At 42.9% G+C, this 20,229-nt stretch overlaps 1 protein-coding gene across 2 annotated transcripts in view; it reads left to right on the plus strand.

Moving 5' to 3' along the window:
• Positions 1-5,511: 5,511 nt before the first annotated feature.
• Positions 5,512-20,229, plus strand: part of ndst3 (N-deacetylase/N-sulfotransferase (heparan glucosaminyl) 3) — a 43,541-nt gene continuing 28,823 nt past the window's right edge. The window contains exons 1-3 of one of the 2 annotated variants that reach the window (XM_071504600.1): positions 5,512-6,177; positions 8,029-9,321; positions 18,590-18,677. In XM_071504600.1, coding sequence (XP_071360701.1) covers positions 8,323-9,321; positions 18,590-18,677 — 1,087 coding nt within the window. In that variant the 5' untranslated portion in view covers positions 5,512-6,177; positions 8,029-8,322. The remainder of the gene's footprint in view (positions 6,178-8,028; positions 9,322-18,589; positions 18,678-20,229) is intronic. The other variant, XM_071504601.1, reaches the window with a different exon arrangement.

Raw genomic sequence — 20,229 nt, forward strand, 5'->3', positions numbered from 1 at the left:
TACAGTTGGGCAACTAGAACACTTGGTGAAGCTCAGGGACAGATGGGTGTTATGGTTAAAAAAAGCAAAACAGAGCAAGTCTCTTTACCCAAATGAGAGTTGAATACACTGAATGCCCATCCACCACCCTGACTTCTAAACCCTTGCTTTCTCCCTCAAAGGGCACTCTTTTGTTGTGCTTTGGCATTGAAGGTTGGCATTGAATGTAAATTGTGAGGTGCAGAATCGCCCCATATGAACATAATTCCTAGGATATCTGAGTTTAGAGTGGATAGTGCCTTTATTACATAGCCTTGACTGGGTGCATATATTTAGCAGATGAAATACAAGACACCAAACACCCAGAGTATCATGCGACCACAGCCTCCAGACATCAAGGACACTTACAGCACTTCGGTAGCCATAAACATCTCTACAGACCCAGTCTGCTCTTGTTTCCTCATCTTTGTTTGCAGATTGAGATTCAGGAAGAGCTTTGTCCCTGGAGCCATCACCTGTCTGAACGCTGCCCACCACCGCTGACTCTCTTACCACAGCAGTCAAAGCACTACACACCCCACACACACAGTGCTGGACTCAAGTATTACCTCTTACTATTTCACACACCACATTCATCAGCTATGCTTAATATTATCTACATTGCTGATGTGATTTACATTTTCAAATATTACTTGTGCCATTTAAAAATGAAAATTCATTTGCAGTAATAATAACCAATCAAGTTTGTTTGTCTTGCATCCCCTGACCTCATTTAGTTACTGTACATGAGAAAGTACAGATATTTAGCTTTTAACACTTACTTGTATACTTTTGTGTAATTTCATTTTTTATGCTTGACTTTTTGTGAGCAGTTTATACTTTTTTTCTTCTTATGTCTTTCTTGTGAAATCGGAGGACAGTCTCATTGGCATTAAAGACATTTTAAACCTTAAATCTTGTTCAGTTCGACACAAGCAAAAAGATCTAACTGGTAATAAATTATATTCTTGTTCAGTTATCAAATTACAGACAACTCCAGACAATGGGAAATACATTAGCTGTTGTAATGTTGTAAAATTTTTAAGTTGTTTTATTTTTCTTACTTTTCTGTTTTTGGTCATATGGATAATAATTGCATAAATGCAAGAGCGTTTTGAATGACCACAACACTGACCATTGTCATGTTACACATATTACACTGAAGGCTGCAGATAAATGAAAGCGTAACTCTCTCTCTCACACACAGACACACACATTCACACCCATCAAATGTCCGTGGAAGTGTGGCTGTGAGTGAATATTACAAGTCAGCAATTCTGAGCTTTTAAAATCGCCCTTGCTCTCCAGAATATTTTTTAATTTCCTATTAAACATCACTACGCTTGCATGATTACGCTTAGAAACCACACCCATGCACATGCACAGACACACCTGCTCAAAGACACACTATGCGCACACGCACATACGCACTGTCTCTCTCTGTCAAAGGCAAACTCGCCAAGTTCACACTGTGTGACTGCCCATGTGATGCTCATCCTTGTCCTCCATTTCATTAGACAGGGGGCCGAGTGAGCTATTCTGGGAGAGAACGGTAACTCTTTGTTGGTTGCTCAGCTGAAGAGACGTCTCCAATAGCAACTGAGACCTATGGCCTACCCCCCCCTGCCCCCCCCTTGGCATCCAGCTCTCATACTTGTGATTGTGAGTGTCTGTGTACTATCTCTGTATCTATCTGTGTTTGCATGGGTTCATCCCACTGTGTGTGCATTTTTTGAACCTGTGCCTGTGTTTTGCATGTGTGTTAGTGTGTGTACAGATGCGACGGGATGTGATCCATCACTCACAGATCTATAACAGTGGCACACAGCGAGGGATGAACACGTCAGTGTCAGTTGCAGACGAGGGAGACGAGCAGAGGAGAGGAGTGATGTGACTGTTATCGATCCTGCCTGGTAATTACAGTGCGATTTATTACCAGGGAGGGAGGGGGGGCGGGGGGGCAGAGGGTGGAGACAGAGTGAGAAGGTATCATATTTAGTTTGGGGTTGTAAGTCAGGTTTTTGGCGAGAGTGAACAAGGTCAGAGGGAGACAGAGACAGATCACTTTACCCCTCCCTCCCTTGAGTGCTGTGCGATCTGATCACTGTTGTGCTTTCTGACATCCTCCTCCGTCCTCTCTCTCCCCACTCATTCCTATTTTCTGTTTTCTAAATCCTCATATGACCACATGATGCTGATAGCACCCAACACAAGCAGACTCGTGTTTGTTTTCTTAAACACTCCTGCATACATTTAGCCTCTCCATGGCTGGTGCATTTTCACCTGTCAGAAGCATCACTTGCAATCAGTGCTGAGATATAGTGTTAATATGATATGAAATGAAGGTGCACTCTGTCACTCTAACAAGCCTGCCAGTGTTTGTGGCTTGTAAAAGTGTGGGAGTGTTGGGTTGTTTACAGAGATGTGTGGGCGTTAAGCATGATCTTGTGGGTATGTGTGCACATTTATGTGTGTTTCTGTTTGTGTGGAGGCAATATTGTTCCTGAATATGTCAAAAACTATGTTCTTACTGGCGAACCACATCCTGTCTTTCAATGAGTCACACAGAAAAACACACACGTACCAAAACACACCACTACGCTACGATCCTACTCGCGTATGTTTGATCGAACTATAGATACTTTTTTTTTTTCCTGACCACTAACTGTTTTGTAACACAGTTGCAATTCTGGCCTAAATACTCCCATTGCATTAACACATCTAACAATCCTCACACACTGTGAAAGAACAGTTTGTATTAAAGTGGAAATTTAGAGGCAATAAAAATGTATGGAAATTGTTTCTTTTGGAGTTTTATATATGTACACAGCCACATAGAATGTTTTGTGTTTGGTTTGTTTTTTTCATATAACAAAGAAATGCATATGGGTCTGCCAGTGCAGTATCGTGTTATGCTGCGGAATGGATTAGAGTAAAATTAGAAGTTTATCTGGGACTGTTAAATAAAGAGTACATTTGATATTATTCATTGCAGAGTATAGTTTGCTGGTGTATGTTGCTATGGTAATCCTGCAACTGGCAGCATTCCAGTAATAGATTGATTTTGGTGTGGTTATTCTATACACTAGACTCAAAGATGGAAGAAGAAAATCTGTGTGTGTGTGTGTGTGTGTGTGTGTGTGTGTGTGTGTGTGTGTGTGCGTGTGTGTGTGCGTGTGTGCTGTCATGCATGTGTATCTTTGCCTTATCAATCTGTAAGCGCTGTATTGATTGGCCAAAAGATATTTCCTCTAATGTGCTTGGGGATGAGGAGTGGGAGGGGAGGGGGGCAGGGGGCAGTGGGGGGGAGACAGCTTTCACTTAGCCTCCGAGCTCTTAAGAGAACATCTATCTATCAACATTTCCAGGCATGGGGAGGGGTCAGGAGCGGGTAGGTGGTTCGATCTCACACACACACACACACACACACACACACAGAAGAAAGAGTAGGAATCATTAAAATAGCAACAGCATCAAGCAGCCAACACACCTTAGCAAAGCTCCAGCGTGTTGTTGTTTACACTGTGGGAGGCAATGAGCTGATACATCTCAGAGAGCTGCTAGTTTGAGCAATAGATCCTGTGCTTTGTGGAAACAGCCAGGAAAAAGGAGAGTATCATTATTAGTGCCAGGGCTCAGGGTCTAGTATGTGTTCAGTGCGAGCGTGCAACAATCTGCCCAGTGTTTTGTTTTGTTTTTAATTAAGAGGGGGGCACAGTGTGAATGTTGCACTGCCTGCCCTGGCTCCTGGGATGATGTGATGCATCGTGATGATAATGTCTTTTCCTGTTTTTACACTCGAGCTCCATTTGCTCTCTTCAGGCCTCGCGCAGGACTAGAGACTCACAGAGCCACCATTTAGCTCTCAGCAGGGAGAGAGAAGAGGGGGAATCAGTCGCTCCTCCTCTCTTATCTCTCACTTAACAAAAGCCTCTGATGAAGACAACAAGCATTCTCCCTCTCCCGCTCTGTCTCTCTCTTACTCTCTCTCATTTGTCTCTTGCTCTCCTCTGTTTAACAGTCAAAGTGCTAGTTGAACATGGCAGCTCTGACACTTTTCACATCTCCAGCCCTTTGTTGAGTGTGCTCTCACATGTGTGTGTGTGCGTGTGTGAGTGACTGACTGCAACCTTGCGTGTATTGCTGTGTGTACCACAGGCTTGCATGTGTCTCTGCACTTGCTTGCCAATGTTTGTACTTTGTGTACTTGCACCATGGCCTGTGTGTCAGCAGATGCTGTATGTGTGCATGTGTCAGAGGGAGCGTACGCTGACATGTGTGCGCGTGCATGCTCTTTGTCAGCTTTCTCAGGAGCTATTGCTCTGTTGTTTGCGGCAACGAGCATCTCCCTAATTATGTTTAGCGTTAACACATACACATGCATGGAGACACACATACACACACGCACACACAGCCTACACTGTAGCCTATGCGCGTCTGTCTAGTTTTCATTTCTGGCTTATTGTTCCCAACTAGCACCATAGCAGAAGAGGTTCTTAGCTTCTAATGTGGAGGAAATGGGTGAACAGCCTCTCTAATTACACTTCACCCACTGACACTAATTTACATACAAACACAATCGCACTCCAATCCAAACCTTCATTATCTCTGGATTCCATTCTGTAGGGCATGATATTCTGGCTGTTATATTTCATTCAAGCACTGTTTCTCGGCACCACTGCTTAGTCATTACACTTACTGAGAGCCACAAATAGGGACGTTTCCCGTGAAAGAATATGACCAAAGAATGTCAAAATTTCTCTAACTAGGTAAGTAAAAGATGACCCAGTATGAAAATTAGTTCTTACTCCATGCCCTGTGTCCACATTGTCTATTATGTGTGTCTGTGTGCATACATTTGTGTGTGTTTTCATGGGGCCCAGTGCTTAAAGTTGCATGGAGCCTCAACAACACCCTCTGTGAACTGCACGGCACAACTGTGTGTCTGTCTTTTCTCAGGGGTTCATACATTTTCCTCACACTTCTGGCTGGTGTTCTCTCTCAAACACACACACACACACACACACACACCACACCACATGCACACACACTAAATAAGCTCTATTGTAAGTCCATTACAATGTGAATGAGGGGCCCACCAGCTCCACTGAGATGTGTGTGAGTGAGTGTGTGTCAGTGCAAATAGGTTAGGGAGATTGATGAACTAGTGGGAAGGGGAGAAGGAACACCTAATCAAGTTAAAAGCACTCTATGATTGACATGCTGTGCCTGCTTGACTGACACTCTACACAAGTGGGCATAATGGAGCTGACTCATATGTGCGTGTCTGATCAACATGCATGCACAAGTGGTTTTTTTTTTCCGAATTTTTTTCGAGTGTCAGAAATGTGTTGTAGTCACTCTCATGGCTGATGCCAATCCCTGATTGTGTGAAATTTTTTTTTTTTTTTTTTTTTACACCAGCGCCAGATCAGGTGCTCCCCCTCCTTTTCCCTCTTTTTATCCTTGAGTACGACAACTTGTGCAAGAAGCAGGAGAGAATCAGCAAGGCGCGCCATTAACTTGCACCGGTGCGTATCCGTCTGTGACATCCCTTATCCGACTAACACCAACTAACGGGCCGTGAGCTTTTAACGGGCCCGTGATCACTGATGCCGGAGAAAAGGGCTGTTTGTGTCAATCAAAGCGAGACCCCTCCCCTTCTGTCTCTTCCATCTCTCTCTCTCTCTCTCTCTCTCTCTCCCTCGATCGCCTCCACTTGTGTAGGCACTCTTAAAGCGGAGCATTTACGCACGGCAGTCAGTCGTTAACGGGCAGCCTGATATCGGTGCTCCTCCGTCCACTCGCCGCCTAATCTCCACCTTCAAGAGCACAGATAAAAGAGAAGAGGGAGGAGAGAGGAAAGAGACAGTGGGGGAGAGGAAGAGAAAGAGAAGAATGATGAAAGGGGGGGTGGAGAGCGGATCATTCCGCCTGGCCGCCCCTGCTGCTCTAGTGGACGGGTAGAGAGAAAGAGAGAGAGAAGGAGAGAGAGAGAGAGAGGGAGTGGGGAGATGGCACAACGCTTCAGCATCCAAAACACACGGGAGTGGTGCGCCGCCGAGACCTCAGCCCCGGACCCACCCGAAGCAGCATCACACTCACCGCTCTCCCGTCACGCCTCGTCCCCACACGGCAGCGCCTCAGCCTCGGTTAGAGGTAAGTGGGCGAGTCGGTGTGCCTTTAATTCTTAACGTAAACTTCAGCGGCAGCAAGCAGGATGTAAAAAAAAAAAAAACTCTGAGGAATTATCTGCTGTTTAGTTTGAGTTCATCCATCTGCCTGTTCAGCGTGAGGGATGTTTATGCTGCCGGTTGCTTTCTTTGTCATTACATTTTCACCGGAGATTTAACGACACAAACAGAATAGTAGACTGGATTTATTAGCCTACCGCTTTGGAGTTTTCCTCCAGTTTATCCTGTGCTTCACACCAACACACACCTCAGTTTTAATCTTATGTATTTCTCGGGCTCACAGAAACTATTACCATTTATAAATAACAATTATTATTACGACAAATAATTTAAAAAAAAGAAAAACATACATTTTACATATTTACTTTCCAATTTAAATGCGAAGGGGTAAAATAGTTCAAAAAGTTTTCCATGCTGCACGAACCACGACTTGCAGGCAACGCATCTGCAGCCTTTTTCATTTTGGATGGTTTATAATACGATCGGGAACGATAGTTATTCAAATAACAGGCGAAAACTTCAATGTGAAGTCTCTTGCGTTCATCCAATTCCAGCGCCCCCCTGTGGCTCCTCATAGTGAGACACATGCATACCTATAGTAAGAGGTCCAACCAGCGCTCACCTGCAGCTGACACTCTCAGCTGGGAGTCAGAATTAGTGCTTTCCCTGCTTTTGAACACCAAAACATTAGTTTGACTTAGACCATCTAAACCCCTTTTTAAAAGTGAGTAGACATACACTCTTATTCCCGGCACATGAGACAATTTATGGTGTGTAATAAAACTAATAAAACCCCAGTTTTTTTTTATTTAAGAGTTAGTGTTCTTTCCGAAGAACCAATTAGGATGACCGCATTTCATTAAAGCAAATAATACAACTGTGTTGGAATAGGTATACATAAAACTGGTGAGAGTTTCCTTCCTCGTATTTTGCATTTTCTGGTATCATATTTAAATAATATGACTGGAGTCGCTTCTCCATGACCTTCTCTGTGTTCTCTAAAGGCAAGGAATAAGGAGAGAAGGATGGGGAACGTGAGGAAAGACTATTGATATTCAAACAGACAGAAGCAGAGAAAGAGGGGGTGTAGATAGACAGAGAGAAAGAGAGAGGGAGAAGGGGAGAGTGAGGCATAGAGGGAAAAGAGAAAGAAGAAGATGCTGTGGGATCTTTTCTTCTCCCGAGCTCCCGGCACATACATTAAGATGCTAATCCTGGTCTTTTTTGTCTCTTTCTATAATTCATTGCATTTTGTTCCTCTCTCTGCTCTTTCTCTCTGACTTTGCTCTCGCTCGCTTTTTCCTCATGGGCTCCCCCCAGATTAGTGCTCCTGGCAAAAGGATTCCAACTCTAATTTTGTGGTATTTCAGATGATTAGGTTCAGAAATAGGACAGAAGTGCACAGAGTACGGCACAATTAGAGGAATTCTCTGTAGAGCTTTGCAGGACTGATTAGTCGAGGTCCCATCCACCTCTCCATACTGCCATATTAACGCACAACCAGCTGTTGTTTATTTGTGAGGGTTGACTTTTGTGTTGTGTTTGTGCTTTTAACTGTGATGTCACTTTGTGTATGTGTGTGTGTGTGTGTGCGCCAGAGGTTGAATAAGCCCTAAGGATGTAAGTTGTTTTCAATCAGCTCTGTAGTTACCAGCTGTGCCCTCACATTCCCCAGGGTGGCACAACCTAGGTACACATACACACACACACACACACACACACACACCACACACAGCTGGAGAACTAAAGCATACTATTCAACCTTGCCCAACTGATTCACTTTTCCTTTTTTTCTCCTTGTTCCCTTTCTCTGCAGACATTAATCATCAGTTGCTCCGTATCTGCATGTGATACCTCCATGAGGTTTGGAAGAAGAGTCCGTCGACTGCATTTCCTCAATGAAGACCTTTGTTCCCCGACGTCCAGCAAAGCTCCCTTCTCCATCTGCCATGGTGACATGACGCACCCCTGAGTGGCTTTGCTCCTTTCTCACACACACACAGACAATCTCTTGGGCTTTTCAAACACCCAAGCTCGTGCAGACGCTTTCTAGCCCCCAGCAAACTCAAAAACACGTCTCCTGCTACGCACCACACCTCCCCAGTTTGCAATGACGGTGGCCGTGCGATTCCGTCGCCACTTGCGTAGGCTCCTGCTCCTGCTGGCCTCCTGCTGTCTCCTCTCCCTCCTTCTATCTGCATACTTTCTCTTTACGAACTCCTCCCCTTCCATGCAGCTTGGACAATCTCCTGAACCGGCCTGCTCCCAGCCGCTCTCCATGTCTCCGTACCGCCAACTCCCGTACCCGTACCCACCTAACCCCCCTCACACGCATGTCCACACTGACCCAGTGGTGCTGGTGCTGGTGGAGTCCCAGTACTCACAGCTGGGTCAGGACATTGTGGCTATATTGGAGTCAGCACACTTCCAGTTCCGCATGGAGATTGCCTCAGGGAAAGGAGACCTTCCGCCGTTGACAGAAAAGGGCCGTGGACGATACTCGCTTATCATTTATGAGAATCTGCTAAAGTATGCACACGCAGACACATGGAACAGACAGCTGTTGCATCAATACTGCACTGAGTACAGAGTGGGCATCATCGGTTTCTACCGCTCCACTGAGAACTCCCCTCCTCTTCTCAAACTCCGAGGCCTCCCACTGGTGTTAAAGACCAACCAGGCCCTTTGGGACTGCTGTGTGGTGTCTAGTTCTCCCCTCCTCCACCTTACCAAGCCCGGCACAGATCGAGGGGCCTTACCTGGAGAGGACTGGACCTCCTTCTCCTCCAATCACTCCACGTACCAGGCTGTACTGCATGCACGGGCCAAGGAGGGAGCAGGGGCAGGTAGTGGTGATAATCCAGGGCCTGGCTTCAGTTTAGGCCTCCAAGCCACTGTGGTACAGGACATGGGACTGTATGATGGGGTGAGGAGGGTACTATTTGGCCAGGGGCTGAGCTACTGGCTTCACAGACTCATCCTGGTGGATGCCATATCCTACCTCACAGACAGGAAGCTTACGTTGGGTCTGGACCGGCACATACTGGTGGATATAGATGACATTTTCGTCGGGAAGGAAGGGACACGCATGAATGCCAAGGATGTGAAGGTATTGGATGTGATGTGTGTGTGATAATGTGCATTAGAGAGATGGAGAGAGAGAGAGTGCGATAGAGAGAATGAATTCATGTTGGGTCAGTGGTATTGGATTAGATTTTTCATTCTGTTGTCAACTTCTAAAAACAGTATCTGATGGCAGTGCAGTGGTGAAGATACGGAATGTGTACTTATTGCACTGTAAGTCTGCAGCAAAAGATTTTACAAGGAGTGTGTTCCAAAGGTTTTTAGCTTGGGCACGGGTGCATTGAGGGAGTACTTGGGAAAGCTCATGTGTGTCTGTGTGTAATGTCTCTGTGTGTTGTGTACCAAGTGCATATGTGTTGGGGTACAGCGAGAGGGTATTTATCTCAAATGGAGGTTTAGCCAGAAGTAAAGAGGCCATTTAAGTGAACAAAGACGTGAAGTGAAAGAGAGAAAGAGGAGGGGTGAGAGAGAGAAAGAGAGGTAGTGAATGAGCCAGTGAAAAGATGAATGGCACTTATTCCTCTTTTCCCACGTTCCTCCTCTTAGGGAAACTAAAGGAGAGTCAGCCATGCAGCCCGCCTCTTAAGACATCTATTGTTACAACACACACGCTTGCATGAGCAAACGCACACACACAAACTCACATATGGACAGACGTGCACTTGTATGCAATGCATGGAGAAATACAGTATGTGCACACATATGCATGTAAACCCTATTTACCCTCAATATAGTATATAGTAGAGATTAAAAAAAAAAAACATGGCAGGTTTGCTGGAGGGAGGAATAAAACGCTACTGCACAAGGAATTTTGTTTGAAATCTGTGGTCACATTCTCCCACTGTGACCTCACTATTGAAGGGCCATTGAAGAGTAACAAATTGTGTTTGGTGGGTTTTCATGTGTGGGAGCCTGTCAGTATCTGTGTGTGTGTGTGTGTCTGTATCTGTGTGTGTGTGTGTTTGTGTGTGTGTGTGTGTGGAGGAACTGTGAGACAGGTGAGATTTATGCTGCTCTGTGGTGATGTGCATGAGCTAAGACCAGAGGTGTCTGCCTGTCTCACTGCAGTCACAGGATATACATGATAGGAAAGTGTGTGTGTGTGTGTGTGTGTGTGTGTGTGTGTGTGTGTGTTTGTGCGTGGGTGTTTTTCTGAATCAGTACTTTAGATTAGAATGTCACTTTCTGCCAGTGGCTGACACCTGTCCCATCAGACAATGGGGAAAAAAAAAAAAAAGATGAGCCACCTGTCTGTGGCTGAAACTTGGGGAGATGAGAGGAATGGGAGGGGGGAGGGGAACAGAGGTGCAGTGGGTGGTCAAGTGGAGAGGAATTCCACCATTGAATATAAAAAGAAGCTTGTATCGAAAAAGGATAAAGGAGTGCATATTACACACAGTCAGACACACACTGCACACGCACCCGTGCACATACAGATTCCCAAAATGAGCACACAAGCACTCTCTAGTTGGAGTTTTCATTTCAAGTCTGCCTGACTCTTCAGCTTTGTAGCATAAATATACATGAGGATGAACCAGTGCCATAACAGAGGGGCAGGGAGATGTGGATGGAGGAAGCAGTAGAGAGAGGGAGATGGAGAGATAGATAGATAGAGAGAGAGAGAGGAAAAAGAGAGGGTGATGCTACTTGAAAGGCTCACACTCCTTCCATATTTCTACTCTACTTTCTCCTTCAGGATAGTTGGCAGTCAGAAAGAGGAAGAACTAGAATTAAAAAAAGGAAGAAAAAGAGTTGGAGAGCGAGAGAAGAAGGGAGGGGGAGCTGGGGTATGGCGCCTAGGGGAAGAGCTAGCAGCTAACTTAGCGATTTCTGAGAGACAAAATGCTGAAGGGAAATGGGGAAGCAGAGGAGGGGAGGTGCAGGAGCAGTGGTATGGTGATTTGTAGCAGCCCTCCTCTTGGAGATGAAGAGCCTCAGGTAGAGTTGTCAGATTACAGTTAAAACAAGGCTTATTTTAAGTGACAAGTGTGTATGCATGTGTAAACCATGTTTACTCATAATCATGTGCATCAACCGGTTTATTTTACTGTAATCTTTTTTTTTAAGGTATCTTTTCTCTGTTGTGTTCAGGAATCATTTGATCAGTAAAATTTAGTTTTCAGGAACTTTTCCCTTCCAGCAAAACGTGAGAGAATAGCTGCTGAAAGGATGACTCATTTTAGATAACCACATATCAAATATAAATCTTGCCTAGGGTGAAGGTGACAGCTGAAAAGATGTCCCCTTCATGTCATTAAAAGAGGAATGCTTGTGGAATCCTAGGAATTATTTCATCATGAAAGCAAGCTGTTTCTAGAAGGTAAAATTGAAGCTGTCTAGCTCTGATGATAGCTTCGTGGAGTAGAACTGTCCTAGGTTCGGACGAGACTGACATGACATTGCGGATCACGTTTATTGCAAAAACCGACATATTGAGTGTGCGGTGGGTCCATCAAGACATCTCTGAATGTTTTTCCTAGATATTCTAAACATTATTCTAAATACTCTGTCACCGCAAAATAATATTTTCTTGTGAATAGTAATTAGAAGACAACATATCCGAAACAATAATTATGAATGACATAAAATATGTGAAAATCCTCTCTTATCCCTAGTTATCCAAGAACAGCTTTTGTGTAACACTGCATCAAAGTATGTAACAGGATGTGTTATTGACTAATTAGTAGGACAAGGTATTTGCAGTGCCAATGTTAGAAATCCCGTCTTACCCCGGCAAAGCCAACATTCAATCTCCTGCGCTCCCCTAGAAAAGAAGAGAGAGGAGGAAGACAGAGAGAGAGAGAGGGAGGCCAATTAAAATGCCACCCTCCTTCTCTCTGCACTCGTCATTAGACTCACCCCACGAGTTCATCTGGTGACAAACAATACCTACACCCCCTCCTGTCTGGACACACACTCACACACACAGCTGTATTTCCTCTATTAAAATGATTCACAGGGAGGCACCCCGTGGCTGACATTTCTCAAAATGAGGGATGATGCCAGTCAAAAACTCCCATCAATGATCCGCTCGTGCCGTTGCTTGTGTTTTTTAATTCATGCGTGTCGGGTTTCTCCTTTTCTTCTTTCTTGAGAGAGTGGCCGTTAGGGAGGCGTCTGATTCTCATCTTCAGATCCCTCTTTATCACCCCCTCTCCCTTTCCTTCCCCTCCACTCACCTTCCTCCCCACCCCCTCCTCAGCCGAGTCATTGATCACTATCTCCGGCCAATTTGTATTCCTCCCTAAACCCCTCTCAACTCATTCTCACTCTTTTCCTTCCCGTGGTGCTTTCTAAAACGGTGCCATCTAAGTTCAGAGGAGACGCATGCATGTGAGCACACATACTGTATGTGGACTTAAGCCAAGACACACTCCCTTGCACATGCTGCATATTTAGCATTTTTTATGTATCTAGAAGAAGGTATAGTGGCTCAGTGAAAAGCACAATTACCTGATATCATCTCAGAACCTTTCTGTGTTATGTGCAAGTTGTTCCCATGTTTGTATGGGCTCAGGTTAGATTGTCCAATGATCTGTCATCATGTCAAAGGAAATCCCCTGCATTTTGCATATTTCATGTTGTAACAATCCATCCCTTGTACTCTCTGGAAAGGAATAATTGGGTAAATGAGATTAAAGTGGAGCAATTTTTTAAAAATGTATGACTTTGTTTGATTTGGGAAGTCAAATAATTACTATTTTCATGTGGCCTAATAAACCTTGAAGGGATATTTCGCCTTTAGGACAGAACAGGAAGCCTGTTTTAACATCTTACCCAGCTAGTAGGTAGCTATTATATTACTTCAATGCACTGCAGAACGTACAAGTGACTATAATAGATAATAGGGTAGGGACCTTTGAAGTGAAGAGCATAAATGTCTAGGCTAAAGTGTTTCTCTTCATGTGCTGATGATCACTTTGGTCTGGCAGTGACCTAAAATTGAAAACAAAACAAAAAAAGGAATCACACAAAATGGGCAAAATTCAGACTTCACTGAAGGTTTTTGGCTTAGCAGCCTGCAATTTACTGTGCAGTCCTACTTAGAGTTAATCTTTAGACCTAATTAAGTATGATCCATATTTGCCACTTAAGTCAATGGAACTGAGCTCATTCCATATCCGTTTATTACTTTGCCAAATGCTATTACAAAAGTAATGAAGAAAAGACAAACAGTGGAGATAAGATTTGAAATTTTTTTTGTAATGCATGGCAAAGGTTGGCACCTTTGATAAGGAATCTTAGGTATTAGATCTTAATGGTTTTTTAAAATCATAAAGTTGCAGGTGGGAAAGGGAAAAAAGAGATGACTTATAGAATGACAGAGGAGAACAGGATATTGCTTCCAGCATGATGCTTCCTGACATCTGCTCTCATTCCCCCCCGATCGGGACAAGTGAAATTATCACAGTCAGCCCTGCAGGGAAGAAGAAGTTTTACAGTTACACTACTATGAAGAAAAAATGCTGTTATACATTTATGTGTCAGGGGTTTTCATTTTTATGTTTTTTTTTTAACATATGTTGGAAAAAACAAAGTCATCACTGTGTCATTGTCATGAACACTCTAAAGAAAGCATCTGTCAACAAGGAAATTGTCTTACTAACTTTTCTTTTTTTTTTTGCTTAATTAACTATTTTTGTCAGTGCTCTTGTTTTTACTTCAAATTAACTCTGAGAACGTGGCAGCGTGCCATGCATTTTCTTTTACAAAATGAGGCAGGTTTTTGCGGTCACAGCAATCACTGAAACTCAAAATCCTTGAGGGGCTGCCAAGTAGAATTTAGTGTAAGTGTAGCAATGCCAAAGCAATCACAAGTACCTTGGATCCATAAATGCAAGTGAATAGATGATTTTGTAAAATGCTCCGATATAAAATGCTACACTGCCTCGAATCTGACAAGCGAGACTAGAAATGAGACAGAGAGGGGAAGAGTAAGCAAAAAGAAGATTGGCATTAACTGGAAAAGTGCTCTTCCTGCTCATCAAATAGAGATGCCTGACCCAGTTAAATTTGCTGGTCTAGTGTTCATATTACATGCACTGATACACACGCAGACACAAACACATGCACTGATGTAGATGAATCGAGAACTTTGACCTGCTTTTGTGCAAGAATAAAACCTGTAAAATGTGCCTAATTTTCTTGTTCCTTTCAACCCGCCATCCAATCTGTTTGCGCATAAAATCCCCCGCACAAATAAGTTCTTTTATAACTACTTTTGTTATTTTAGATCTCCCAGCCAGGCTTAAGGCTGTGAAAAGAAAAGAAAACAAACAGTGAAAACGCAAGAATGACAGAATGGGGATATGGAGGAGAGGTGGTTGGTGTAAAGGGTTTGTGAAAGGCAGTGAATGCCAGCTGTCCAGATGCCTGTCTCCCATCTGTTTGAACCCCAACATCTAGCTGGCACCTCTTCCATTTCTTACCACATACACATTGAGTACACACAAACACACACACACACACACACACACACACACACACACACTCACACACACACACACACAAACACACACACACACACTTTCACTTTCACATACACAGAAACAAACTGGCAATGCTTCTGACACTAGCAGTGTTAGGCAGCTGTGGGATTGGGCACAGAAATGAGGGCTATCGCTAACGGCTAATCCCAGTGTGTGTTTACCTTCATCACTAGGATTGTCAAGATCTCTCATATGCTACATAGTCCCACCTCCCGCTAATCCAAATCCCCCTTCTTTCTTATGAAGTATCTCTTATGGCCTGTTTTAAAACCATCCTCAGCTTTGAGCTTATATCCAGTGGACAGATTGGCTCCATATTGCTTAAAGCCCCCCCCCCCCCCCCAGTCTGCTGCCGTTACACAGCAGGAGGGGACTTCATTGTATTGCAGAGCCAGAGTTAGAGTTTTGCCATATGTTTCTGTCCTAGATGTCTGCTGCTTTATTTTGCCGGGTGTAGTTATTATCCACAGTTCTTCCTTCTCATGATGATATACAGTTGTGTCCTCAGTCCTCAAGTTTGATGACTGAACTGCCACAGTTTGCCTGACACAGTGTGCCCCGTGGTTCAGCCTGTTCCCGTTTCTGTGATTGCAGTATCCTGATGTGGTTGTGTTATGAATATTTTGTCAATAATTCAAAGGTTTTACTAACCTGTAACACACAACTGGCAAATAAAGCTGATTCCTGTTGTCTGCAGGAATTCTGCATACAATTCTACATACGACACAGAATCGCCACGGAGTTGCCAAAATAAAATGTTGTAAAAGCAGGGAGTTTAGTCGGAAAAGGCGCTGAATTCATTTTTATACCCAAACTGCTTGTCAGGTGGTTAAATAGCTTTGGAAATCCCCCACTCCCACACCTTTCCGATGTCAGATCCAGAAAGGTGCCAAATAACAGATTTGTGTTATTTTCCAAAACTGTCAACACCTGCTTCACACTGTGAATGGTCAGCAGTGTGAAGGTGAGAGAGAAGCCAGGATTTCAAGTTCTCCCTCTAGCTCTCTTTAGGATTTGTGACACAACTATTTCCTTCACTTTTCAGGCAAACAACCAAATACAACATCATGAATTCCTTCAAAGATCTGAAAATGTGCCCCCTCCCTTTTCTATGACAGCCAGCTTCTCACTTGCCATTTGGAACAAGTGTAGACACTTTTCATTTCTGAACACATCAAACAAACTAGTTCTGATAGAGCATAATCTATGCCTCATGCACTCATAAGCACACTCTTGTCAATTAAGCTAAAAGTATGTTTCTATAGTCTGCATAAAAAAAGATATAGTATTAAAAAAAAAAAAAACATGGATAGGCTATGCCAAAATCAACCAAAATTCAAATTACAGAAATGATAAGCTACATTTCAAATAATTTGCAGTGCTTTAAAGTAAGGTCATTATTTACTACCAAATCTATATAGGAACATTATATAATTTTACAAGGTTTGATATTGTAAATTGATTTAAGTGTCAAGAAACAAAAATCTTATTTTGAAATTCTACAATATTCTACCTGTCAGTAGTGTTCTCTCCCCCAGCTTATATGCTGCCCTAAAATTCAAATGGAACCAGTAAACTTAAGTAAAGTTAAGTTAAGTAAACAGTAAAGTTTATCCATAAAATGTAGCCTATTACATAAAACATATTTTGAACTGTTTGAAAACCACTTTGCACAGAACTGAAACTAGCTTGAGAAAGCTGATCTACCACAGTGAAAGTTTCATAATCAGTGCTGTGGTTGCAAACGGAACATTTTGAAAACGCTATTGTTGGTCTCTGGTGTGTAAGATTTGAGAGTTAGATGCTGAACGACCTCTTTAATGCAAGAAGTTGCCAAGTTGAAATTGTCCCTTTCAAAACATCTCATTTTTTGCTTTTTGTTGGGCTGGTTTTCAAGTTATCAAAAACATGGCTTATCAGTGAGATCCTCTTCAGGAGTTCTCAAATTACAGAGCATCTATGAAAGCAGCAATGAAGAAGGTTTTTAAAATGGTTTGCTCAAAATTACCATTTAGAAATAGAGTTGATACAAGCTAAAAAAAAAAAACAAACAAATGCAGCTGTATGGTCTCACAACAAGCTCCTGCATGCTCTTCTGTTTTGTGCTATGGATGTTAGGTAGCAGAATACAAATGAGGTGTTTAAGCTAATATACTGCACACTTGGACACACACCTACGCCGACTCCCACAGATAGCAACACACGCGTTAATAATGCATTTCGACCAAGTGCATCGGGGAGTGTATATTGAGTTATAAATGCAAATCACTCAGCTACAAAACTAATTCAATTCTTAAGTCTTTGTATCCACACGTTTACTTGTGTGTGGATCTGCATGCGTGTGTATGTGTGCATGTGTGTGTGTGTGTGTGTGTGTGTGTGTGTGTGTATAAGATGTAGAGGATGTCATAACAGAGGAGACAGGGGATCAGATTAAGGGGCTGTGCACATCTGTCAGCATGCAGCCGTCTTCAACACCATTAGATTAGCGATAATGAAGACACTCTGTGCATGTGTCTGTATATTTGTTATTTTGGGAGGCACACACAGGAGGAAAAAGGGTGAAGAGAGAGAGAGAGAGAGAGAGTGCCTGGAACCAACTCCCTGCTCTGACATCAGCTGCTCAGGTCTTGTAAATCAGGGAAGGTTCCTGGGGATCGATCAAAAGCAGCATGACAAAGACCGGTAATAGAGATGTGGCTCGTAGCTCAACAGAAAGACCCAGCAGTTTGAAATGTACAGAGAATGTAATAATTTTATAAAAAAAACTAAATAAGTGCAATGATAGCAATAAGAAAGGGTGGGAAAGCACAAGGTAAAGAGCAAGGGGAGGGAGCTGTAGAAAGAGAGAGAGCGATCTTTCCTCCATGCTGCTTCAGCCTTCCTTTCAAATTAGAACAGCCCCGTCTCCTGAGAATGTGACATTTTCACGGAGCAGGCGAGGGAGAGATGGAGGTTCAGAGAAGGGCTGGGGGGTGGGCGGTGGTGGTGGAAGACAAATGGGGAAGGGGGGCAGAGAGGCGACTGCAGGTTCTCAGAAACGGGAAGATGGCAGTGTAGAGGACGAATCAGAATCAGCAGAGGAGGGAGAGAGAAGGGAGGGGTGGTGGTGGTGGTGGTGGTGGGGGAGGTACAAGGTTTCATTTGGTAGTGTTAAGGATGGATGGAGAGAATGATGAGAAGGGAGGAGTGTGTGTGTGTGGGTGTGTGTGTGGGTGTGGGGGGTATCTGGGGTGGGGTGGGAGTGGTTATTAGTCCACCCTCCAGAGGCTACTAATGCACTGACCTTCATTAACTTGCATTACTGTCGGTGTGTGTGACTGTGTGTGTGCGACTGTGCAACTCTCTTTAGTTAACACTCATTACTGAATCTTTGTTTAAAGGCCAGTAAACTAATGAAGTCATCAAATAAGTGGAGAAAATCCTGATTCACGCATTGAAACCAGGGACTGGGGTAACTTTAAGGACAGGAACAACCCCTTGAACGCTCTCGCGCACACAGAAAACAGACAGAACAATCAAACACACTGGAGTACTTGCATGTTGGTGACTGCTGCCATTGGATAAGCAGTAATGAGAACACACAGGCATCATGATAGTTCTCAGAGGGTTCACTTAAATATACAACAGAGGGACATAAAGACCTGTGTCAGACAGCTTGGGCGTTTATCTGTACAAGTGCAGGCCAGGGGGAGATGAACCTGATAGCTGTATACTCTGAAAAGGTTGAATACAATTTTGTCACTAATGTTAATTCTAATGTCCTCTCTCTCTCTCTCTCTCTCTCTCTCTCTCTATCTATAGGCTCTCCTTGACATTCAGAAACAGCTGCGTTCTCAGATCTCCAACTTTACCTTCAATCTTGGCTTCTCTGGGAAATTCTACCACACAGGTTTGTTGAGTTTATATGCTCTCCATCCTAATGTACACAGTAACTATAATGAATTTGATTTATATTTAGACTGAATGATTTTGAACCATACTCCATTCATTTACAGCAAGTGTTTGGTTTTTTTTTTTGACACGGTTTTGTTAAATTATCCATAAAATCCATCAACTGAAAAACGAATAGCCAATTAACATGATGTTACAGTAAATGATCTTTATAATTTATATTCCTGTAAGATGCCACTCAGTGTTGGTCTGAATTAAGTATTATGTGGAAGTTTAAGTATTCTTTTAACTGCAGTTCTCAGAACAGTTCATCATTTCCCCACACGAATTAGCATCTCTCGTTGTGTTTGTAGAAACTGCCATCGTGTCCACACATATTTCACTCCCGAAGACATTTTGTCATTGTTTTGATGCATTTCTCATCTGACTCTGACAACTCATGAAAACAGTCGGTACCTTTCGTCAGTGAGAATTACAGAGCTCTCACTCACCTTGATCCCTGCATTGAGTGTTTTCAGTCAAAACACTTTAAACTTCCTTCAGATAGGTATGAACGAGCAAGACCAGTCACACACACACACAAAATCTAGAGATGGTGATAAAAAACCCATTTTTTATGATGAACACCAATGCATTGTTGAAACAGAATACATTTATTTTTCCAAAATGTAACTTTTGTAACTGCAGTACAGTGTTGTACAGCATACAAGAAAGTGTTTGTACAAAAACCATACTCATGTAAAAACCACACTTACAAAAGCCACCTCCTGTTCCTCTGTAAACATGTGGCCACTCTGTAGAAGATTACCTTAAAAAAAGTGTGGGTGTGTGCAGTACACTACTCATATGTTTTTTTGCAGCTGGCTGTATTGTACTTCAGTATGATAACCACCCATTCCTACAATATGGTGCAGTAAATAGGTGGCTACAGTGAGACCTACAAATGTTTATGTGATACAATTCAGTAATACTCATTTCACAGTAATGCTGAGGGAGCCATTAGACAGTTGCATACCTGTTCTCATTTCTGAAGGTTTGAATTATGGATGCCACTATCAACTGAGTCACGTTGGGTTGGAATCTCAATCCAGCCTCTCTCATAGTTACAGTAAATCATTCACATATCACTGTTGTGTCTGATCAGTGTTTGCTCTACATTACATTTTTGGGGTACCCTTTTTTTAAGAGTAAAAAAAGTAAGATTTTTGATATAACATTAAAACATTTGGTGTCTAGATCTTAAAGCACTGGTGAGAGGGGTTTATTAATTGGTGACAATGTCGAAGTGATTGACTGACTTTGCATGTGTCGACACATGTGAACAAGGTTTTGATTGTTTTAGTGGCTTTTGCGCAGATGAGTTAGTGTTATGAGAAATTCATTGAGAGTTGTGAGAATGACGTTTCTGATATGTAAATTGCATCCAAGCGAATGAGAAAAACTGTAATAGGGAGGTCATGCACGTATAGAAAAACATGCGCTGCCAAGATAAAATTAAGACTTAAAATTATTTAATTTAATTATGATCATTGTAGTAAATTAAATGGATT

This window comes from Trachinotus anak, unplaced genomic scaffold (assembly GCF_046630095.1).
Source record: "Trachinotus anak isolate AG129_WGS33_773 ecotype Australia unplaced genomic scaffold, CSIRO_AGI_Tana_v1 ptg000019l, whole genome shotgun sequence".
NCBI lineage: Eukaryota > Metazoa > Chordata > Actinopteri > Carangiformes > Carangidae > Trachinotus > Trachinotus anak.